Source organism: Chelonia mydas, chromosome 7 (assembly GCF_015237465.2).
Source record: "Chelonia mydas isolate rCheMyd1 chromosome 7, rCheMyd1.pri.v2, whole genome shotgun sequence".
NCBI classification, from domain to species: Eukaryota; Metazoa; Chordata; order Testudines; family Cheloniidae; genus Chelonia; species Chelonia mydas.
In genome coordinates, this window is record NC_057853.1 from 102582167 (window position 1) to 102604297 (window position 22131).

Genomic DNA, 22131 nt, shown 5'->3' on the forward strand with positions numbered 1-22131 from the left:
TTCCTCTCCCCACATGAAAGGGGGAATCAGCCAAGTCCACCACTCCATTGCCTTCTTCACAAGGGTTTTGTGTGGATCTAGGAATCCATGAGGGGGTGCGAAGCAGTGGAGATCATCAGAGGAAAGTTAATGCAATCAGAAAAGTGCCACTCCCTGCTGGGAAACCCCTAGCTTGGGAGTTTCTAGCAGAGCCCCAGGATGTCCAGAACTGATTTGGAGGCACAGGGCCTTTGTGAGATTGGTCCTGGGACCTTGGTGGATCCCTGTTTCAGAACCTTAATTTCTTCTTTGTAGGGGACAGAGCCTAGTGACCACTTTTTAATAGAGGAATTCAGAGAAAAGTCCAGAAAGGGAACCACATGGCGTTCCCTGGCCCAATGCATGTATTTCTCCATAGGGCAGTTGTTTGACCATAAGTAAGAATTTCAGAATTTGGCTTATGGATTTACTGGGTGTTTTGCTGGCACAAGAATTGATTAGAAACTGAGTGAAGATTTCAGGATTTGGCCCTGATAGAATTAAGTCAGAGTCAGAGGTGGTGCTAACCCATTGGGAGTCCTAAGCAGGAATAGTCGTCCCCCCCTTCAACACATACCGATAGGGGGTCCCCTTGAGTTGCTCTGGGCCCTAAGCAATTTCTTAATCTGCTTATGCCTCGTGCCAGCTCTGTTCAGAGTAGAGCTCAAGTAGCTACAACATCCCTGGAACTACTGACTAATAATACTTCGCGTTTCTATGGTGCCTTTCATCTGAGGAGCTCAAAGCTCTTATTCATCTTTAGAACAAATACTGAAACTACAGGAAGGTAGAACACACCAGACTTTGTGGTGGAAGAGCACTATATTTAATTTTTGAAAGCATCCTAAAATGACTGTGTTTTGTGGATAATGATGTGACTTTTACCTATCAGTGCATGTCATCAGTTGTGTAATATCCGTGTCTCTAGTTTAGTATAGATATCAGAGCCAAAAGGATTTTAAGAACTGTTAACATATTTATGCATTTTAATACTTACATTACTCCATGTCATTTTATTTGCATCTTACATTTCATGAAATTTCCTATCCTCTAATGTGGTTAAACACAGAGTAAGGTAATGAGATGCAGTGTATCTTGAAGACATTTTTTTAAAAGTAACATGAATTTGAAGTAAATATTCCCCTTAAGTAGCCAGTAGCCAAGACAAGATTATTGCAGTAATTTTACACAATTCATAGGCTGATATGTAGCCCATTGTTTCATTGACTACAGCACCTAAAATTTGTCACATCTTTTCCCATCCTTCCCTCACAGCCTTGCACTTAACTCTCTGGTTTGTGAAAATGCTTGAAAAATGTTTGTGTCTTTCTTTTGTGTATGCAGGGAGTTAACAAGAGTTGGAAACTACTGTCAACCCATCCTGTGAGTGAAGCAGATGGGAGTTGGTTCTGTTGAACTTTTCACTTGGGAAAATGCATTAAAAAAGAAGCGTTGCTAGAACATGGCTGATGCTGACCTTTGCCTGTACTGTAATGGATCCCAGTGCATGATTTCATTACCATGGTGATGATCTTAACCAAAACGCTGGAAAACAAAGGTGCTGACTCTGTGACATGCAGGACTGAGCTGGTAAGATATGTAAAATCTTAATGACAAACTATCTTCCTGCTGATAGCTGCACTGTAGCTGTATAATATGTGTTTCAAATTTAGGGCCAGATCCTCAGTTGGTGTAAACTGGTGTAGCTCCAGACACTTCAGCTGAACTACATCCATTTACACCAGCTGAGCATCTGGCCCTTAGTAAATAACAGGAATGCTGTGGTTTTAGTATATGTGAATCTCAATCTATTGCCATAGAATAAACACATTAAAAAACTGGATAAACACCAACTAGATGAATAGCTTGGATTAGAAGTTGCCTGACTAACAGTGAACAGATGGTCACCGGTAATAGTAAGATGAGCAAGTGGGGAGCAGTATTAAGTGGGGGGTGGCAAGGGTCAGTACTGTGTAACTTAACAGTTTTGTTAAGAATCTAGAGAAAAATGCAAATTCAAACACCATCAAATGAGCTGGCAGCACAGAAAAATCAGAGAGGCAACAAACACACAGAAAGACCAAATTACATTGCCAAGTGAATTGGGGAGAGTGGAACAGTGGGCTGAGTGTACCTAAGGAGAAGAAATAAATGGCACAGATGCAAATTAGGGGCAACTGCCTGGAAAGCAATGAGTGCAAAAATGACCTGGGGGTGATAATAGAGAGCAATCTGAATAGGCTCTCAAAGTGCCAAATAGTCAATGCTAGTCTCAGACGTGTTTATATATAGTGGCATTCAGGAGAATTATTCACAGTCTAGAAAGAAATTAGAACAAGGTGCTGTTGCCTGGAAAATGCTTTGGGAGTTTCAGAAAAGATGCACAAGTACAAATACTCCTCTCTCTCCCTCCCCACCCCAGAAGAAGCAGAGACCTTCACCCCCTTAACTGACAGATCCCCCAAAGATCAATGCGGATTGTGGGGGAAAGCAACGGGCAGCTGCCTATAGCACAGCTGATGTCCCTGTGGAAGGAGGAGGAGCTTCTGTAGGGTTGGAGGAAGCATGTGGCAGAAGCTGAACTTCACCCTTCTGTGGGCACAGGGTCCCCTCTGAGAGCAATCTAGGAGGCATACGACTCAAATGTCTCCCAAAGAGGAGGTGAATATGTTCTATGAGGGAGCAAAGCCCTTGTCTGAACATACATTGTTTTGGTCATTAGCCAATAAAGGAAAAAATATGAAAAACATGATGAAATTTAACTGGTCTGAAAGATTCCCCCAGGCAGGCCTTCTGCAAACCATTGGCTAAAGTTCACTTGAAAGTTATTGGATTAAGTGGGTGGGCAAAGGGAAGTGACAAAGTGTCATGTACAAGCTTCTAATGAGATTTGGTGGCTGTGGGAGACTCACTGGTTTGGGATGAGTATAAATTATTCTGTGCACTATGGAGCCACATGGAACCAGTCCACTGTAAAACAACAAAAGCAGCCCTTCCATTTCCTTTGCTGGGGGCAAAATTGTTAGCTTTTGATATACTGCAGACTCGTTAGAATGTAATTGCCTCGCTGCAGGGCCCTTGGTTATTAATTGCTTGTTAGCACTTTTGGTGCTGTGTAAATACAATAATAAAAATGGGTCTGGATATAAATTTCTAATTTTCTGGGATGTTACATTGGTGCAGATGTTCACACAGGGGCGTGATCCAAAGTCCACCGAATACAGTGGGAGTCTTTGTAATGACTTCAGTGGGCTTTGGATCCGGCCCAAAGAGTAGAAACCAAACAGTGAAAATTGAATAAAATCTAAAACCAAATCTAAAACCACATATAAAAAACAAAAGACCGGAAAAAACCTCCCAACCCCCGCCCCCAGTGAATTAGTTCACTGTTTTACTTCCCAGTTTTGATGTAAAACTCAAATCTTATGAAATGGCAATCGCACTTAATATAGGAACATATGTCATTTCAAAATGTTTCTTTCTTCCTCATTTTTAGACCTTAACTTTTGTCTCCGAGCAGTACTTGCTCTTCTTTGATATTGGCTAGGCAGATGTATGCTGTGAAAACCTGGTTTTCTAGTGTTTGTTCTCTGTTCAAATTTGCTCTTGTTCAGCCTTACTTTTGATACAGCTATTTGTCATCTAGTTCTCTGGTTACTTCATACCTTCTGTAACTAAATTAGGTCCCAATGGATATAAATGTTTCTACTTTACCTGGGAAGTGACAGCATGCTTCAAAAAGGTGGCCAAACTTTTACGTACAACTTAAATGACTTTTTCACATCTGCACAATTGGCATTTTCTGCCTCCTTAACATCTTGTATTAGATTGTAAGGTATGTGGTGTGCATATTTATTAGGATCATTTTCATTAGATAATTTTTATAATGGATTGTCAGAAGTAATCGGAGTATTGTTATGTAAGTGGCCAACATTTAAAATATGAATTGGGAGAGAAGTAGGTGCATATGCAATTGCCTAAACCCAGATAAAATGCAAATGTGGCAGAGTGGATCACCCTGGAATTTATTTTGGTGCTGGTACTTGAATAAAATTATCATTACTTAAGTAAAGTAGGATGCAGGTGCAGGGAGAGAAATGTCAGAAGTAGAATAGGGACATTTTTGGGACAGCAGAAGAATGGTGACCATGATAGGCATTGGTAACATATTCTGCACCTGTAGTGATTTATTGTGTTTAAAGCTGCAGTTTGGTCATGACAGTTTTTAAGAGAAGGCTTAAGATGATTGTGCTGTCAAGGGAAAAATTGTTGGAAAGGGTGTTTAAATAGAAAACATTACAAGTCACTGGAATTGTTTGTACCTGTAAAACATTGATTCTTCCATTTTCAGTGTAAATAAGAAGAACAATCTAAGTGCTGCGAGAATCATTTGCAGAAGAGCTGTAGTGTGGGAGCCCACCTTTGTTAAAAATGGTCTTTCAGTTTCTAAATGGGAAAATGTAGTGAGCCTCTAAGAAATTCAAAATCCCACTAAGTCCACTGGTCTCTTGCTTGTCCCAACACAGAATTATTGATGAACTCCCCCTCTTTGTTTAGTTTCCCCAGTAGTTTAGGGTCCTGGGTCCAGCAATGAGTAGTCCCTGACTTCAGTGGAATACTCACACTCACGAGTAAGGGCTTGCGTGACTGGATCCCAGTGCTGCCACTTTGCAGTTTTTAACAAAGTTTGATTAACTGAAGGAAATATGGAGGGAGGATGGTTGGCTGGTTAATGCACAAGACTGGGTCTTAGGGAATTTCAGCCACTGAGTTCTTTGGGCAAGTCCCTATGGATTGCCACTTTTGCTCACGTTAACTAGTCCTACTGAGTGCTAACTCAGCAAGAATAAGGATGGCGGAATTGGGCCCTAAAGTTCAGAATAACTTCGAATGAATTAGTCAAGTCTGCGAGAAGTGAATAGCTTTTCTGGTTGTTTTCAGCACACTCCAAAGATGAGTCAAGGACCTACTCTCTTCTCTTGTGGAATTATGGGTAAGTAACAGAAATTTCTTCAATATTTACTGCATCTCTGCTCCAGTCATTTAATCAGTGACCTTTCATAACTGCATGGTATAAAGGGAAAGCATTTTGGGGTGGGGGGGGGGAGGAATCTCAGTAAGAATATATCCTAGAATTGTTTCCTACAAATCACAAGCTGTGTTGCTCTTTTTCTCTAAATACAATATCTGAACTCAGAAAGGCCTCAGGGCCCTTTACTTTGGAAGCCACATAGCTATTTGTTTATCTCCTGTATGCTACGCCTCATGGCACTCTGGTGGGGAGCAGGGTGTTCATTTCCAGTTTGACAACCTGTATCTTCAGCTATATGGAAGCTTAGCATCATCCCAAGCAGCAGAATCTACTTAATCATCCAGCCTGATTATTGCCACATGCATTTAACTGGAACAGTTGCCAGCAATTCAGTGCAAAGCCTTTTGTGACTCTAAAAAATGGCCAAGCGCCACAGCCCCTGTGTCTAAATGGCACGTCCAACGGTGTCCGTAAGCCTGGTCGAAGGAGTTCACAGGTAGGAAATAAGTTAGTGTCTGCTGTCATGCACTACCTACCTATTCCAGGGTAGCTTTCCGGCTCCATTGGCAGCTGATAAATAAGTTATTTACCTTGTTTTTCTAAATACTTTGATGCTTTTGCTTATTTTTAGAGTATTCATACAGTACATAGATTGCAAGCCTTTTGGAGAAGGGACAGTCTTTTTATTCTGTGTTTGTACAGTACCTAACACCAGGGGGTCATGGGTCAATGACTGGGCTCTTAGGTGCTACCACAATACAAATAAATAAACAAACAATATTATCAGTAAAAAAGAATACTTCCGAGCCAAAAGTTTTTGGACAAGCCTCTGTTAGTAAGGACAGTTGCTTATTTGGTCCTTTTTTGTCTTTACCAAGAGCATGGATTGTAGTGTATGACTTCTAATGTATTTTGCACCAGAGTGCATCACTTTTTATGCAGAACTGCCATTGACTTCCACGGGAGTTTGGTGCATGGACTGACGATCCTGAGGGACCAGTCAGACTGAAAGATGTGGCACTGTATTATGCTCAGTGGGCTTTGTAATGTGGAGAGTGACTTGCTAGGCACTGGGCTAAGATCTCCAAACCCAATTAAAATTTTAGGCGGTGATTGAGTCAAACTACTTGATATGAAAGCCAGGGCTTTACAAACAGAGAAGCTGCCCCCTCTATTAACAGATGTAATTCTCATTAGTGTTAATGGGAGCTGAGTACATGCATTAAGGGGAGACATTTCCCAAGCCTCCAGATAACTAGAGTCATCTGAAGGGGGTGGGGGAAGATTAAATATTTTGATTTTCCGAATGAAAGTCACAAGATTCAAAGTCAAGACCTGACAGAAACAGTCAGTTCCCTTTATTCTGCCTGTCAAGAATAAATAAGGAACAAAGAGTACTCAATCAGTTGGGTTAGCCTTGTGATAAGGCATTTACAGAACTGTCAACAAATATGAAGGGTCTAAGCCTAATTGAAAAACAGCTTGTTAATAGCTTTCTACAAAGCCGTTAGGATCTGAGCTACACTGTGCTGGTCTTCCTTGTGTGCCAAATTATCCTGTTTCCAAGGGAACCTAATCTTACCTCCTTGACCACAGCTCACCATGTAATTGTCTTTGTCATGCCCAGTCAAGAAGAGTGAGTCTCATTGGCATGTGAAGGCATTATTTTGTTTTTAGGCATCTTTCCCAATGCATTTCTTGATGTCTTCAAACTTGTGCCAAGATCACAAACCAATTCAGTGTTGAAACTTGTTCAATGTTTTAAGTCCGTTCAATGATTATAGTGGCATTGAATTTGAAATTGGTTGACTATTTCAGATCAGCTGGCTAGGTTCCCGCTTGTGAAAAGCAGAGAGAGAAATAAATACATTGAAGTTTGGATTGGCAGTAGGGCCAGCAGGAGGGCAAGAATTACAGTCCCATGTAAGATCTCTGGGGATTGGAGAGAACTTGGCTGGATTTCTTGTCCTTTCATTCAGGGTGTCTTAAAAAATGATCCTTTTGGATTCCACTGGAAGCAGTGAATGGAGAGGGAGATATTGCTGGGCAGTCTGTGGAGCAAACTGGCATTACATTTTCAGAAGGAAATCCATGCCAACCTCTTGGCTTCAAGTAAGAGGCCATGAGGTTGACTACAGGGAACTGAAAAGTGTCAAGGAATGAAGTGGTGCCAAGTGGTGGAAAAGGGCACGTCCCTTCTTTTTCATTTGTCTATACCTTTGGCTGCAATTTCTTCAGAACTCAAGATCAGCAAGTCAGTTTTTGGATGGGAGTCATGAAAGAAAAACCCAGAATGCTCTAAGTGATTCAGTAAATGGGTTTCTGGTCTGAATAAATATTGAACCAATACCCCATTTTGGTGACAGTGTGATATGAGAGTTATTGTCTTAAAGATGGGACAAAGTAAAACTCTTTGTATCCTGCTGTAGTAGGGATCCCATTGGCTAAGTAAAAGTGTGGTAAAACAGTTAAGTCATGCACTGCTTGCTGAAGCTTGTCAAACCTAGACTGTGCCAGGCTGCCAGAAAGAGTGCGGTCCAGAAGCACGGGCTCTCCGCAGAGAATACTTTGCACCTTTTTTGGAGAATATGTCTCCAAGAAGGAATAGCAAGATTGTAACCACTGGACCAAGGCAAGACATAAGAGGCTATGTATCAGAGATCTGGGTCTGAGACTGTGACCAACACCTTGAATTGCACTTGGGAGCACATAGCCAGTGTAGAGTATGGGGCATTTGGGGCTCTTCCGGTCAAGGGGTGAGCTACACACCAGCTGAACATTCCAGTTGCATTTCAGCAATAGCCTGGAGGAGAGTGGATTTCAGTCATTTCGTTTCACGGTGACAGAGGTGGGGATCACTGTAATAACATCTGGATCAGAGCGTCACAGCTGTCTGGACAACCGCAAAAAAAAAGTATGTTGTGCCACAGGTTACACCTGATAATCCAGAAGCCCGTCTGGCCTCATTATGACTCTTAGACTATTACTAAGATGCAAAGCTTGGACATGAGCCTCCAACAGAAGGCAATCTTAGGTTCTTGCCCATTCCTCCAGATGTTTGCCCCTCTCCACCAGCATCACCTCCACCTTATTCTGATTGAGCCAAAGTCATTTTACTCTCATCCACATCTCTACTTCCGACAGGTTCTGGGAGAACATGGAAGCCACAGAATTCAGGGTTGCTGAAAATGAGATGTAGAGTGGAGTGTCATGTTCCTCCTGATGGCATTGCAAGCAAAAGCATCTCACGCTCTCCCTTGGCATTTGTACATACACACTAAACACGCTGGGTGACAAGTCAGAATCTTGCAGGATGCTGCATGTGAGGATGGAGAGTAAAACACTTATTACTATTCTCAAGAGGAAAGAATGAAGCCCAACCTAACTTCATGCATAGTGGCATTAAAGGCTGTGAATAAACTTAATAAAAACATAATGGACACAACTACATCAGCTGCCAAATGGAGACTGTAAAAAAAGAATAGCATTCCCATTCCCATATTACATACCAGTGTCTTAATCCAAACATAAAGGGACTAAGATTTCCCAACATCACTTTATCAGAAATATTTCTCATCAGTTGGAGGTTAGAGACCATGCTATAACTGGAACAGTTTATGGCCATTAAATACACCATAGTACTTTTCACACAAGTAAGGCTGCTGTTAGTCCTAGTGAAATTCTGATTTGGGTAATTACATTTGGCCTGTGTAAACTGACTAGCAGTTTCAACAGGATATGGTATTCTGCTTCACTTCCTTGCCCTAACTGATGGCTAGTGTTGCTGAGCAGTGTTAAACAGCTGCCATGATACGCCTCAGAAGGTTGACTGTAGTTCACTGGTGGATGGAGTGGTATAATATATATATATTGTGACAAAGCTCTGTCCTTGCCTCCGTGGGTCCCGCGTTTCCTGGCAGATTTCACTAGCCTCAGAGGCTCACCGTGACCCTCCACGTAACCCTTCTTTCTCTAGAGACAAGGGTCACAGTCTGCTGAGCCATTTTCATCATAAGCCAGCAAGGGAGGTGAGGAGAAGTTATCCTTCCTTGCACAGTCTCTGTTGTCTCCCAGTCTCAGTGATTAATCAGGGGGCAAAGGTTCGGGGGGGGAGGAGGGGGAGCCTGGGCCCACCCTCTACTCCGGGCTCCAGCCCAGGGATCCTAATAGTATCAGCTATGGTAGCTGACCTTTTAGAAACATGACATGTACAATTCCCCGGGCTACTTCCCCCACAGCAGCCCTCACTTCCTCAAGCTCCACTTCACCCTTACCTCAGGGCCTCCTTCCTTGTGCCTGATATGGTGTGTACTACTCAGCCTCTCCAATAGCACAACTTCCTCCCACAGCTCCTGACATGCACACCCACCTGACTGACTGGGAGGCTTTTAACTAGTTTCAGCCAACCCCTGATTGGCTTCAGGTGTCCCAATCAACCTAGCATTCTCCCTGCCTTCTGGAAAGTTCTTAGTTGGCCCCAGGTGTCTTAATTGACCTGGAGCAGCTTCCATTTCGCTTATCCTGGTACCAGGGATTTGTTTAGCCTGGAGCTAATATATCTATCTCCCACTACTTTTCTATAGCCATCTGGCCTTGCCCCATCACTATATATATATATATATATATAGTTTGCAAAACCCTTTAAGATTCTGCAGACTGAAAGTGCTACACCACTGGAAGATCTTGTCATTCATTCAGGGATCCTCTTCCTTTTGGAAATAAATTATTTTAGATGATTATAACAAATGAATCAATATGAAAACTCGCACAAAAGCTTTGCAATTGTCATATCAATACATCATACAAATGTTTTGTGAAGGAGGAAAAGGTACTGAAAACTACCCTAAGGGGAGAGGGGGGAAGAGAATGAACTAGAGCTTGTAAATCTTCTATATAATTTAGATATTTATAAAGCACTAAACATTATGAGAATCTATAAGAAACATTAAGCTATATAAAGAGCCATTAAAGATTTGATAAGTCAGAAAATCTAACATCAGAACCATTTTCCAAATGACCTAAAGAATTATCTTGTTTTTTATTTTGACATAAACAAGAAATGCTCTCCCAGTGTAATAATAATACTAAAAAGATTGATTCTGATCTTTATAGCTTTGCTTTGCTGGAAAGAGGACCAAAGTTGAAAACCCTACACCTATAAATTCAGCCCTGAGAAAGAACAATTTCTTGCACCTGGCTTGAGTGGTCCTTGAAACATCAGGGAATACAAGACATTTCCTATTATGAAACAGAATTTTTCCATTTCCCTCCCACACAGCCGGCATTACATGCCCGCAGTCAAAAGGCATGGAAATGTAATGGTAGCTGTGCCAGAGATAGAAGCCATTTTATTAGAAAGTTTGGTTATTGCCTCTTGATACAGATTTTCTGTATCTGAGGGGGTTGGGATGGTAAAATCTTTTAAAGAGTTTAACAATATAGTAACATCATCAACTAATTCTTCCCAACCAGATATTGAAGGAACACCCAGTATCTGAATGTCCAACATCAGATATCATTGTGATGGATGGCTGAATAGGAAACTAGATAGATACTTTACTAAAGCTAACTTTTCAGGCTATGCATCAGAGCATTAGCCAAATCCAGTCAGCCTTTTATTTTGATTATGATAGCTCCAAGGTCCGTATCAGGACCTCATTGTGCGAGGCACTGTATACACACCGTAAAGACATCGTACAAAGGGCTTAAGCTCTAAAGAGACAGGACAGACAAACAGAAGTAGGCAGACAAAAATAATAACTAAGTAACATTTCATAACTAAAGAACTCTTTGCTCAGCAGAAAATCAGGCTCATAGTTTCTCAAGAAAGTTTATATGTGATGGTTGCGTTCTGCAGTTACCGAAAGGAGAAGGATTTTGCATGAGGAACCAAAATGACAATGGGAGGTGCAAGAGTACAACACCCAAGTAAAAATAACGTGCTTATTTTTGGTAAGTTTATGAAACTCGTCGTTTTGGTTCATCATGTTCAAAAAGGATTGTTGAATCATATATTAATTCTTTATAAAATGCACTTTAAAAAAGCAGCCTGCCCTGTTCCTGGAGAATTTACCCAGAATGCATTCCAGTTTAGTACTTTGTCAGGAAAGAGTCCACAATAAAATATGGTGGTGAAGAAAATTCTGAATTTCGTGCATTCTGCTTCTGACACTGGAAGTGGGACTGGAGCAGAGTTTCTTTAAATTCTGTGGGCAGGATTTTACTCAAAGTGAATGGAACTGATGTCAGTGGGATTACTTTAAGAAGCAAGCATGCCCAGTAATGGTTGCATCACTGCAGCTAGTGTTAGTAACATGGCTACATGAAAAAGGTTCTGAGCGATACAACGAGGAAAACCAAGAAGTCAGAAGAAAAACTGATAATGAAATAAAAAAAATAAACCAAACCAAAACTTGAGCGTATAACTTCAGACATCATCATCATATTAACCTTATACGAGTTGGCAAGGGCGAGGACAATTCTTGTGGCAAGGGCTACAGTCATGCCCTTTTAGACTGCTAATTTGGAAATGTTGCCTTTTTATTGGAACAAGACTGTTCTGCAGCTCTGTTTCCCACAATAAGGCATCATTTTCCCTTCTAATCCACACCTCCTATTTCTGAACTGCAATTTCCTTTGAAAACAGCTTGTCTGTGGAAGGTTCCATCTAAATGACTAATTGCTGTGTACTTGTAACAGGAAATATTGCTCAGAAAGCAGCTCCAACTCTATATGCATAGCCTAGGCTTTGCTTTTCAAGCCAGCCTAACCATGAGAGCTTTGTTCAAGTTTGCTTGGACGTGTAGTTGTATGTGAGAGTATGCATGTGTGCAGTGTATCTACCAGCATCTGAAAACTAGAAAAAAGCACAGCTGGGTAGAAAAATAGGGAGACATTTAACTCCACCAAGATTGGGAGAGCTGTATAGAGGGACATATTAAAGAATGAAATAATTTTTTGCTGAAAAAGTAGGGACTTTCCCTCTTAAATACAGTTGGCACGAATGGTGTGCAGACCACAGACTTCGTTTGTCGTGTTTGTTCTGAAGCGAGAGATTTTGGGACTATCATTTTCATTTCCCACTGAAGCATAGCTGCTTGCATCATATTTTAATCTTGTTTGTGAAACAGGAAAGCAGGAGTACTGGTGTGGTTCTATGTCATTGCCATCAACTAATTACAACCATTAAATTTGTTCCACATTTAGAAGCCATCGCTTGCACATAAACAGGGGACAATGGAAAATACAGACTGTCTTTTCCCCTGTGCATAGAATGCAGAAAAGACTAAAATTTAAGTAAAAGAATATGGGAGAAAGTGAATTAAATACAAACTTATCACAAACAAGACATGCACAAAAAGAAGTGTTTGTAAATATGTGTTGTTAAATTGGGATCCAAACAGAATTCATACGCCAATTTAAAAAAAAATTGATTGAAACCCATAATTACTTTACGAGTTGCTGTAATAAATTATTGATTAATGTAAATTATTTCACAGGAAAAGAACATAAAGGAAACATGAGCAGAAGGATCATCCATTATGTATAAAAAGGAACTGTAAAAATATTATAGCAGAACATTTGTCTCGCTATAGTTAAAGTTGTACACCCTTATTTTCTGTGGTTAATAACTTGGTTGTTAAAATTTACACTGTGTCATCTGGGGAACACATTTTTAGTTACACTAATTTAAAAAGCAAATGTGGCCATTTTGAAGCTGTAGAGGTGGAAAAAAATGGCAAAGTTTCCTGTACTTTTTACTTTGTGTGTGTATGTGTGTGCTACGGTAATTCAGAATCAGGTCAGTTACTTCATATGAAATTTTGTCGGACCCTAGTTAGTCTGTAATGTGGACTAAACCCTTTTAAAATGGCCAGCTTAAATTTGGCTACTGTGATAATGCAATTTCATATTTTAGATGTTTTTAAAAAAATCTCTCTCCCCCTCCCTGACCTTCCTGGGAGTTGAGGGAGTTCCTGCCCAGTGAAGGAGGAGATGGACTGCTGCATCCATTTGCTGGCTTTAAGGGGTTATTGAGAGGAGCAAAGTCCAGAGCAGGGCTCTCTGTCTCTTTTTTTCCCTCTGGTTGAGAGGTGGTGGAGCTCCAGCCCATGTGGGGCCTCCATTGGGCATTGGGAAAAGGGGCCTGGGCCACTGTCACTGTTTGCTGGATCCAAGAGGTGAGCCCATCCTGGTTCTCACCACCACCTTCTTGCTACAGGCATGCCCAGTACAGTGTCTGCTCTTTTAAAAGAGGTGCAAACCTGACTTTATAATATGCATGTTTTGTTATTATTTTGGCAGGCTACCAAAATTTTCATGAGACCTGCAAGAGAGAGATGGGAAATGGCAGTTTTTAAACAGATTCTATCTCAGCAACAGCTGAACAGAATTTCATGGAATTTTTCAAAGAAATGGCATTTCTGTAGCCAAGTGTATTTCCTCTGCCAGCTAACAAAAGACTGCTGCCAACAATGCAGGTGTAAGAAAGAAAAGGTCAAGAGAATCCTTCTTAATGAAAGGTGTGAGGCAATCTAAATATAGGAGTCACTGTCAACTCCCCTTATAATATGGGGCCATGACATGCCATTTCATGGAAAAACTTGTAGGAAGGATGAGGAGTATGTGGGATTCATGAGGGAAGGAATTTCCCCAGTCAGAGGGGTCAGTTCTTGTAACCTGTGGATTTCTGGAGATTTGCTGCAGTCACGTAATAGAACCACACTAACAAGTTCTCCTGACCTACTGCCCATGAAGGGGACTCTGCTGAAAAGCTAATAAATCCTCATGCTGTATGAAATTTCCATAGATTCCCTAATTGTGATACGAAGCTCCGCAGAACACTGGAGTTTTAAAGGGATCTAAATCTGGCCTCTCATTTTGTGCCTGCAAATTATTGTGAGCTTGGTTTTGCAAATGTAACTAAATGCAGGCACTGATAATGGCAATGAAACTTGTAACTGGGGGCACATCCATCTGCCATCATTTGCATCTGCGACTAATTGAACCTACAGTTATATTTCTGGGCACAAAAGGGGTGGTCAGGTGTAAAAATCAGGCCCTGACTCATTTTAATGTATTTTATAGTTTCAAAACACTGTAGAGCTCACCTTTAAATATCAAGTAGGAAATCTCTGCAGGAAAAAATATCAAATTGCTTCATCTAGGCACAGTATGTCACAAAGCTTTCCCTTTCATGATATATAATGGAAGGAAGGAGCTCTTGAATCTGCAAAGGAGGCACTGGAAGTGCATTTCAGAAAGTACCTTTCGTCTTTTAACAGTGGATAGCATTACAGCATAGTGGGACAATTGTTGTAATTGTGAACTGATTAACTAAGGCTCCTTGAGCCTATAGGCGAAATTCATTATTGGCCCGCTCTTATGCCATCAGTGAAATTTGTCCCTGAAATATTAATTGACTAAGGGTGAAATGAATACTATGTAGAGGGCCACCATTTTTAACTCCTGCAGTTCAGGTTTCCTGACCATCTAAATAACTGGTTTGCAGGCACAATAAGTGACCCAGAAAGCCAAAGGATATAAATTGGAACTTCAGTTAGCTTTGCCTGAAAGTTACTTATGTAGAATTGGAGTCCAGCTTCTGAAAATCTGTCCCTCAGGGTCCGATCGGGATTCCTTCACCCACTTTGTGAGTTTTGGGTGTGCAAAGAATTCAAACTTCATGTAGTTTATCAAGGGAACTACAGTGTCCTCTTTTTGGCATTAGGGCTTAACTTCTGCTAGGCCAGATTCTGTTGTTAGTTATTTGAGCTTGAATCCCATTGTATTTCATTGGAGTTGGGTGTGTATAACTAAGTGCTGAATTTGACCTTAGATTCCAATGGGAGTTATGCTTTTTTATGGAGGAGAGAATGGATCCCACAAATCCCCTAGGAATTCCTAATACTACAGGATTAAGATCATTAATGCATAACTGCATTTCTTTGGGAATCCAGATGTACTGATTATTCTGATTTTAAAAGCATATTGTGTCAAGGTTCCTTCCCCACTCTGAACTCTAGGGTACAGATGTGGGGACCTTCATGAAAAACCCCTAAGCTTATTTTTACCAGCTTAAGTTAAAACTTCCCCAAGGTACAAACTATTTTACCTTTTGCCCTTGGACTTTATTGCTGCCACCACCAAGCGTCTAACAAATATATAACAGGGAAAGAGCCCACTTGGAAATGTCTTTCCCCCCAAAATCCTCCCAAACACCCCCTTTCCTGGGGAAGGCTTGATAAAAATCCTCACCAATTTGCATAGGTGAACACAGACCCAAACCCTTGGATCTTAAGAACAATGAAAAAGCAATCAGGTTCTTAAAAGAAGAATTTTAATTGAAGAAAAAAGTAAAAGAATCACCTCTGTAAAATCAGAATGGTAAATACCTTACAGGGTAACCAGATTCAAAACATAGAGAATCCCTCTAGGCAAAACCTTAAGTTACAAAAAGACACAAAAACAGGAATATACATTCCATTTAGCACAGCTTATTTTATCAGCCATTTAAACAGAACAGAATCTAACGCATATTTAACTAGATTACTTACTAAGTTCTAAGACTCCATTCCTTTTCTGTTCCTGGCAAAACAACACACAGACAGAGAAAATCTTTGTTTCTCCCCCCCTCCAGCTTTGAAAGTATCTTGTCTCCTCATTGGTCATTTTGGTCAGGTGCCAGCGAGGTTATCCTAGCGTCTTAACCCTTTACAGGTGAAAGGATTTTTCCTCTGGCCAGGAGGGATTTTAAAGGTGTTTACCTTTCCCTTTATATTTATGACATATTGTCAAGGTGTTTTTCATCATCTGTAATATGTATGACCTTCTAGAAGCTTGAAGGTGAAATCTATATCCCTGCCAAACAACTGGGTCACCGCTCCTCACACCAGTATGCTTAGAAGGTTGCTCATGAGTGATAGGCCACTGCTGCTGATGTATTTATTTTTATCTTAGAAAAATAGAGCCTTTAATTTATTATGAAAAGAAAGCAAAAACGTACATAGTCTCTGCAAACAAATATAAGAAAAAAAGTGGGACGTTGCTGTTCCAAGTTTGGGCCTTTCAGCTCCGTTTCTTTAAAGAAACCTTAGCGTTGCAGCCTACTGGATTTTTCAGCAGGCCATATTTTCCAGATCTGTTTAAAGATCCTTTAAAGTTCTCTTTAATGTTAATACTCTAAGTTCGGATGATATTTTCAGTTCTGATAAGTGCTGGCATTTCCTAATTCAAGGCAGATTGAGGGGCCCTGATGTCAGTAAACAGCACAGCTAGCATTTAGGCAGAAAGCAGCAACTTCAGGAGCGTTCTGCAGTGATGATCACCTGACCCCCTCCAACTGTCGTGTCTCTTGCCTCTGAAGCTAGGACCAGGTTAACCAGGTTTCAACACGCTTTTTGCTAGAATGCCTCTCGCCCAGTTTTCCTGTGTCATGGACATATGGGTGGGTTGTGTTGCAGTCAGTTTTACAAAACCTTACTGGAGATTAGGGAGTAGGGCTTGTTTATAGCAGGATTTTGTAAAATGGTTCATACCATAACTAGGGCCTATCAAAAACTTGGTCCTAGCAACAGTCTGATGTATACATAGTTCTGCATCCTAAATCCAATATGGGGTGTAGTCTCAGCAGCTGGGGTGGGTGAGGAAGTCCAAGGGATTGCTCAAAGGTCAGGCAGGCAGTGGTGTTAAGGAGCAGGGTGTACTGAACTCGATGCTAAGGAGAGCAGGGGAGATACCTTTCTGATTTCGGGCTACTACTGGCTTCAGGGGTGCAGAAATCAGCTCCTTCTCCCAGCACTAGCATCTGCAGTTTCTCCTCCCTCACTTGCGACTCTCCTAATGGTGTGAGACTTACGTTATTTTGAAATGACCAGCTTTAGAATGGAAAATGGACAATATTCCTTCTTTTAAAAACAAATTCTGCCCTCTTCAGAATCAGATGATATAAATCTTTACTTTTTGCCTTGAAGGAAAGTTCAAAATGTCATCATGGCAATGGCGATTTAACACGTTACCAAAGTTCTGAAGATCAGTTAAACCATATTTCACACACAAGCAGTTTCAGTTCCAACTTTCTGACTTGCCTTAGTCTCTGAACAGGTAAAACAGCACGCCCTAACATTAAAAGCACAGGATGTGTTGGCTCTAGTTGAGGCTTGTTCGTGGCTTGGTAATTGACAAAGCTCGTGTCAACCACAGTTGAGCAGACAAGTCTTAATAGCCGTCAACCACAGCAGATGTAGGTGAAACATTACAATTAATAAGCAGGCCATGGAGAACAATAGTGTAGCTACACTTCCAGCATCTTTTCACCCACATGTCTGATGTGTTTTAGGTTCTTAGCTTTTTGCAGAAAACCGCACCTTTTACGGAGTCTTTAGGTTTATGTCATGAAATAGCACCATGTGTGAGAACAAAAGAATCAAGGTCAAATAGGTGCCTGAAGCTTGGGTCATCATGTGACTGTTCTGCTTTGATCACAAAGGGCTTTGGATCCTCTATAGTTAACTAGGTTAATTTGTGCCTGTGTTAAAGGCACAAAGAATATGAGGCTTGAAGACAAACCAGGCTTTTCAAGGTTAGAGGAACAAAGCCAAAGTGGTCAGATTCTAAAATGTAATTTATCTTAAAAAAGATACCGGACCAAATTCATCTTTGTGTAGTTCCTCTGAAATCAGTGAAGTTACAATAGGGATGAATGTAGCCCTACTACTTTATTGTTAGCCTGACACAAAAAAGTTCTTTCTGTAGCTCTCCCAAACAATGTCCGATACAGCTTTAAGTTGTCGTCTCCTCAAGAACAAACTTAGAGCCTATACTCACTGAAGTCACTGAAGGTGTGTCTACACTGGAAGCTGGGGGTGTGATTCCCAGCTTGAGGAGACATACTCATACTAGCTCTCATTGAGCAAGTATGCTAAAAATAGACTGTAGCTGCAGCCACACGAGCAGTAAGATGGGCTAGCTTTCCTGAATACATATGTAGGGCCTCCGACAGGCAAGTCGTCAGGGCAGCTAGTCCATCCTGCTGCTCATACTCTGCAGCCTTATTCTGGTTTTAGTGTACTACCTCGATGAGAGCTGGTGTATGTCTCCTTGGGCTGGGAATCACACCTCTCGCGCCAAGTATAGACGTATCCTGAGAGTTTTGTCATTAATTTCAATGAGAGGTGAGACTGAGCCCCTCAGGGCTTGATCCAGAGCCCACTGAGGTCAATGGAGACTCCATTGTGGGCTTCAGATCAGGCCCCTAGTGAGAGTTTTGAGTGCACAAGGAATGCAGGATCAGGCTGAACTGGTTGAATGAGATAGCACGTGTCAGAGGGTTATTCAAATGCAAGCTAGGATTTTAATAATACTGCAAACTTGGTTTGGAGAGCTGGATCAGTCTGGTCACGTGTCCCTGTACAGCTGGGACAGCCTGTAAACTTGGAACTTCTTTTTAATTTGCTGCTGCTTCATGCCTGCCTCTTTCTTTTGTGCCAGGATACTGCAGTGTGAGTGGTAAGCATCGTTTTCAGCCTTCTGCAACACTCAAACACAAAGAGACAAGTAAAGGAAAATTATTCATATCAGAGTTCTCTGACTTCTGTGGTTGAATGTTACAACTTGAAGGTGCTTAATTGTAACACTTTTATGTCATTTCCTTTTCTTATTGGAGTGTTTAAAATAGAAAGAAGCGGGGGAGGCTATGGGGGGAGGTCTGAGCATTTTTCTGACCACAGGTTTTAAAACTTCTGTAAAATTACTTTCTGGGTTCTTTTCCCAGTTTTTCCTGTGACCTTGGGCAATTCACTAAATCTCCGTGTGCCTCTGTTTCCCCTCCCACCCTTTGTAAACACTGGAGGGCAGGGACAGTCCCTTATTATGTGTGTTGTAGAGCCTATAGCACAATGGGGCTCTAACCTCAACTGGGATCTTGAGGTGCTACTGCAATAGAAGTAAAAGCTACAATAATCTGTTTGACAGTGACGGTCTGTATTTTGGGAGCTTTGAAAGCTGTTTCATGATCAAATAGGTGCTACAAAATGCATCTGGTATACTCTGTAAATACAGACCTGTGGGATAAAAAAAATTAGGAAAAAAATGTATTGGACATGTGCAATAAGCAACTTGACATTTTCAGTTTTATGGTTGTAAGTGAAACCCAAAAGTTAGTGGCCTGAGGGCCAGCAGTATTTCTTTTTAACAAAGTAACTCACAACGATACTTTTTTAATTGCACCTGAGATTCTTTTTCTGTAGCTTCTCTCCCATTTATAAACAGGCAAATAAATGTTGTCGAACAAAGCAGTTTGCTTTTGAGTTGAGATGCTCTCATAGTAAATTTTGTTCTGGAACAAATTTCTGGAGCTGGGTAAACCACATTGAGGTGTATAACTTTAAAAAATTAACACATCCTTAACTACAACAGTATGAAGGGCTCCCCTACAATTAGTATCAGTGTTTAGAAGATGATAATCCTGTTCTTAAAAAAAACAGCAAAACACTTTTTCCTTAAAGGGCTTTATTGAGTCATTTAAAAAGAAAACCTCTGCAATATCCTTTTTTTTTTTTTCAGTTTAACATCTCATCAGTTTCAAGGTTAACATTTATTTGCTGTGAAAATGATTTCCTGGGTTATCATGTGATATTTAAAAATAATAATCTGATACTGATGGACTACAAGCAGGCTAAAACATATGACAGTCTTCATGCTGTAATTCTTCAGCCCAGAGAGAACCCAGCTAAATATGGCTGACTGAACATATATTGAATCATTTATATTGGCCACCATACTGTAAAGGACATTGCACAGTAGGAGTATGGCGATAGACTCCGCGGTAGCACACTTCATATGCAACGAGAATTCATACTCTCCACTGGTGAAAAGTACGTTTTGCAAGGTTTGTTCTAAAGTGCAAAGGGAAAAAAATCTTAAGTATTGCTCAAGATGGTACTGTACCTTTCATTTTCTTTGTAGTTTTTAGAGATTTATAGCTGTTTGTGCAAAAGTGATGTCGAAAGAGGAAGGTATCCTGTATCCTCTTCTTATAGCTCACCAAGGCCTTTTGTGAAATATGACGTCTAGGACCTGAAGGTCATGGCAGCTTGCCATCAAAAATTAGCTTCTATTTCTGTTTCTTTTGTCTGGTGATCTGACCTGAGAAATCTCTCTGTTGGCTGCATTAAGGGGGGAGGGGTGGAATAATAAAGATCTAAATATAGATGTAATTGTTTAGTGTATATTTCTCACTCTTCATTGTGTTTATTAAAATGAGAAAGACAGCAAGGGTTAAAATAGAACTGAATTCATAGCTATGGCCACAAACAACATTTGGCTCTGCAGTTATTAAGTGGCATTCTCTTGGAATTAGAAATAATAAAACTCGCCCAGTGCAGTGAGAAATGAAAGGACATCAACCTAGTTAAGTGCCAAATTTGGCCTCTCTGATTGAAATGATCATTATATGTTGGGGAATAGTCTGTTATTATTTATTAATTATTTGCATTATGGTAGTGCCTAGACCTGTAGATTGACTATCTAGTTCTTTTAAAATCAGCATTCAATTGCTTACATAAAAAAAAATCACACTATTTTGATGTGAACACATGAAAACTCTGCAGCAACAGTTAACTGATATATTTTGCCTCTATTTGCAACAGCAGTCTACAAAAACAGTTGCCAGTCACGCATGGTTAGGTGATTACTTTTTTCCATCACGGCTGTTGATGGCATAGTTCTAACACGGTTTTCCTGTTGAGTGTGAACAAGGATGTTTTTAAAGAACTTCATTAGCCTTAACCATATTGTAGCATATGGGTCAAATCTTTCTTACTTGCGTACTGTCATTGACTTCAGTAGGACTATCTGCATGAATATGATCAACAGGATTTGCCCTCTGTCCTAGGTGGTCAACAGCAATATATCTGAACATAGATGGAACATGATTTGCAACCTTCTTTCGTGTAGCTGCAATCAGTGTTCTAAGCATAACCACATCTGTAAATATTTCCAAACATAATTGTAAGCTGTTGCATGGTTAAGTCAGGACAAATGCTATTCGCAGAGCCATTCACCAGGGACATGCTCGCTGATGGAGCTGATATATACACATTGAGAAATACTCAACAGGAGGTCATGTTGGCTTTTGTTCTGCTATATTAGAAATGCATTAAAAATTCTAAGTGAGATGGACAAAATTGACAGCTAAAGAAATTTCCATGTGGATTTGTTGAATGTAAAAGCGGGGGTGTGGGAAGAGTATAAAAACTAAACACACATTGACTTGTCCCTTTAAATGAAGAAGTATTTAATTGTTACGTATTGTCAGGTTTATCACAAAGCCTGAACAATTTATTGCACTCTTTATGACTGAGAATTCCAAAGGAACCTAAAAGATGGTAAGCACCCATCTCCCACTGAAATTTAATAGGACTTGAATGCCTAACTCCCTTTGGCTAATTTGAAAATCCCAGCCTATTTACATAATTATTCTCATATGAACATAGACTGAAAGGCTACTCTGAATTCTTAAGAGACTCAACATTGAATGCTACTATCAAAGTAAGGGCCAACATTTTCAAATATGGGTTCACTTCAGTGAGACCTGTGGCTACTCAGCTGCTACCATATGAAAATAAGGTCATTTACTTAAGTACTCGATTGTGGATAGAGGTATCTGATGTTAGGCATCCGTGTTTGCAAATTTTGACCAAAGAAATTCCATTACAACAGCTACCTCCCCACATTGATAAGGTCACATTATGTATTGTTCCTCCTATGTTACCCTGCTCTAAAGCCATTCTTTTTTTAAATAGAAGAGGAGTAAGAGCTATCCACTAGATCTCATTGGAGCTTACATGTACTTACTTCATTAGGATTGCTGTCTTAAGGACAACTCCAAAGAAAACCTTGGAGCCAGATCCTCAGGTGGTGTAAACTGGTGTAGCTTCATTGACTTAAGAGAAGCTACACCAAAATATGCCAGCTAAGAACCTGGCCCTTGACATTTAATTCTGATTTTAAGTGTTCTTTAGACTCTTGTAACCTTGTAAACCTCTCAGGTAATTGTTGCTTATAGAGTCTAGAACTAAATG

At 40.5% G+C, this 22131-nt stretch overlaps 1 protein-coding gene across 4 annotated transcripts in view; it reads left to right on the forward strand.

The window, feature by feature from the left end:
• The window catches only part of FAM53B (family with sequence similarity 53 member B), a 130885-nt gene that overhangs the window by 33241 nt on the left and 75513 nt on the right, over window positions 1-22131 (forward strand). For all 4 annotated transcript variants that reach the window (XM_037903871.2, XM_043552492.1, XM_043552491.1 and 1 more), the window contains exons 2-3: window positions 1363-1608; window positions 4960-5011. In XM_037903871.2, coding sequence (XP_037759799.1) covers window positions 1540-1608; window positions 4960-5011 — 121 coding nt within the window. In that variant the 5' untranslated portion in view covers window positions 1363-1539. The remainder of the gene's footprint in view (window positions 1-1362; window positions 1609-4959; window positions 5012-22131) is intronic.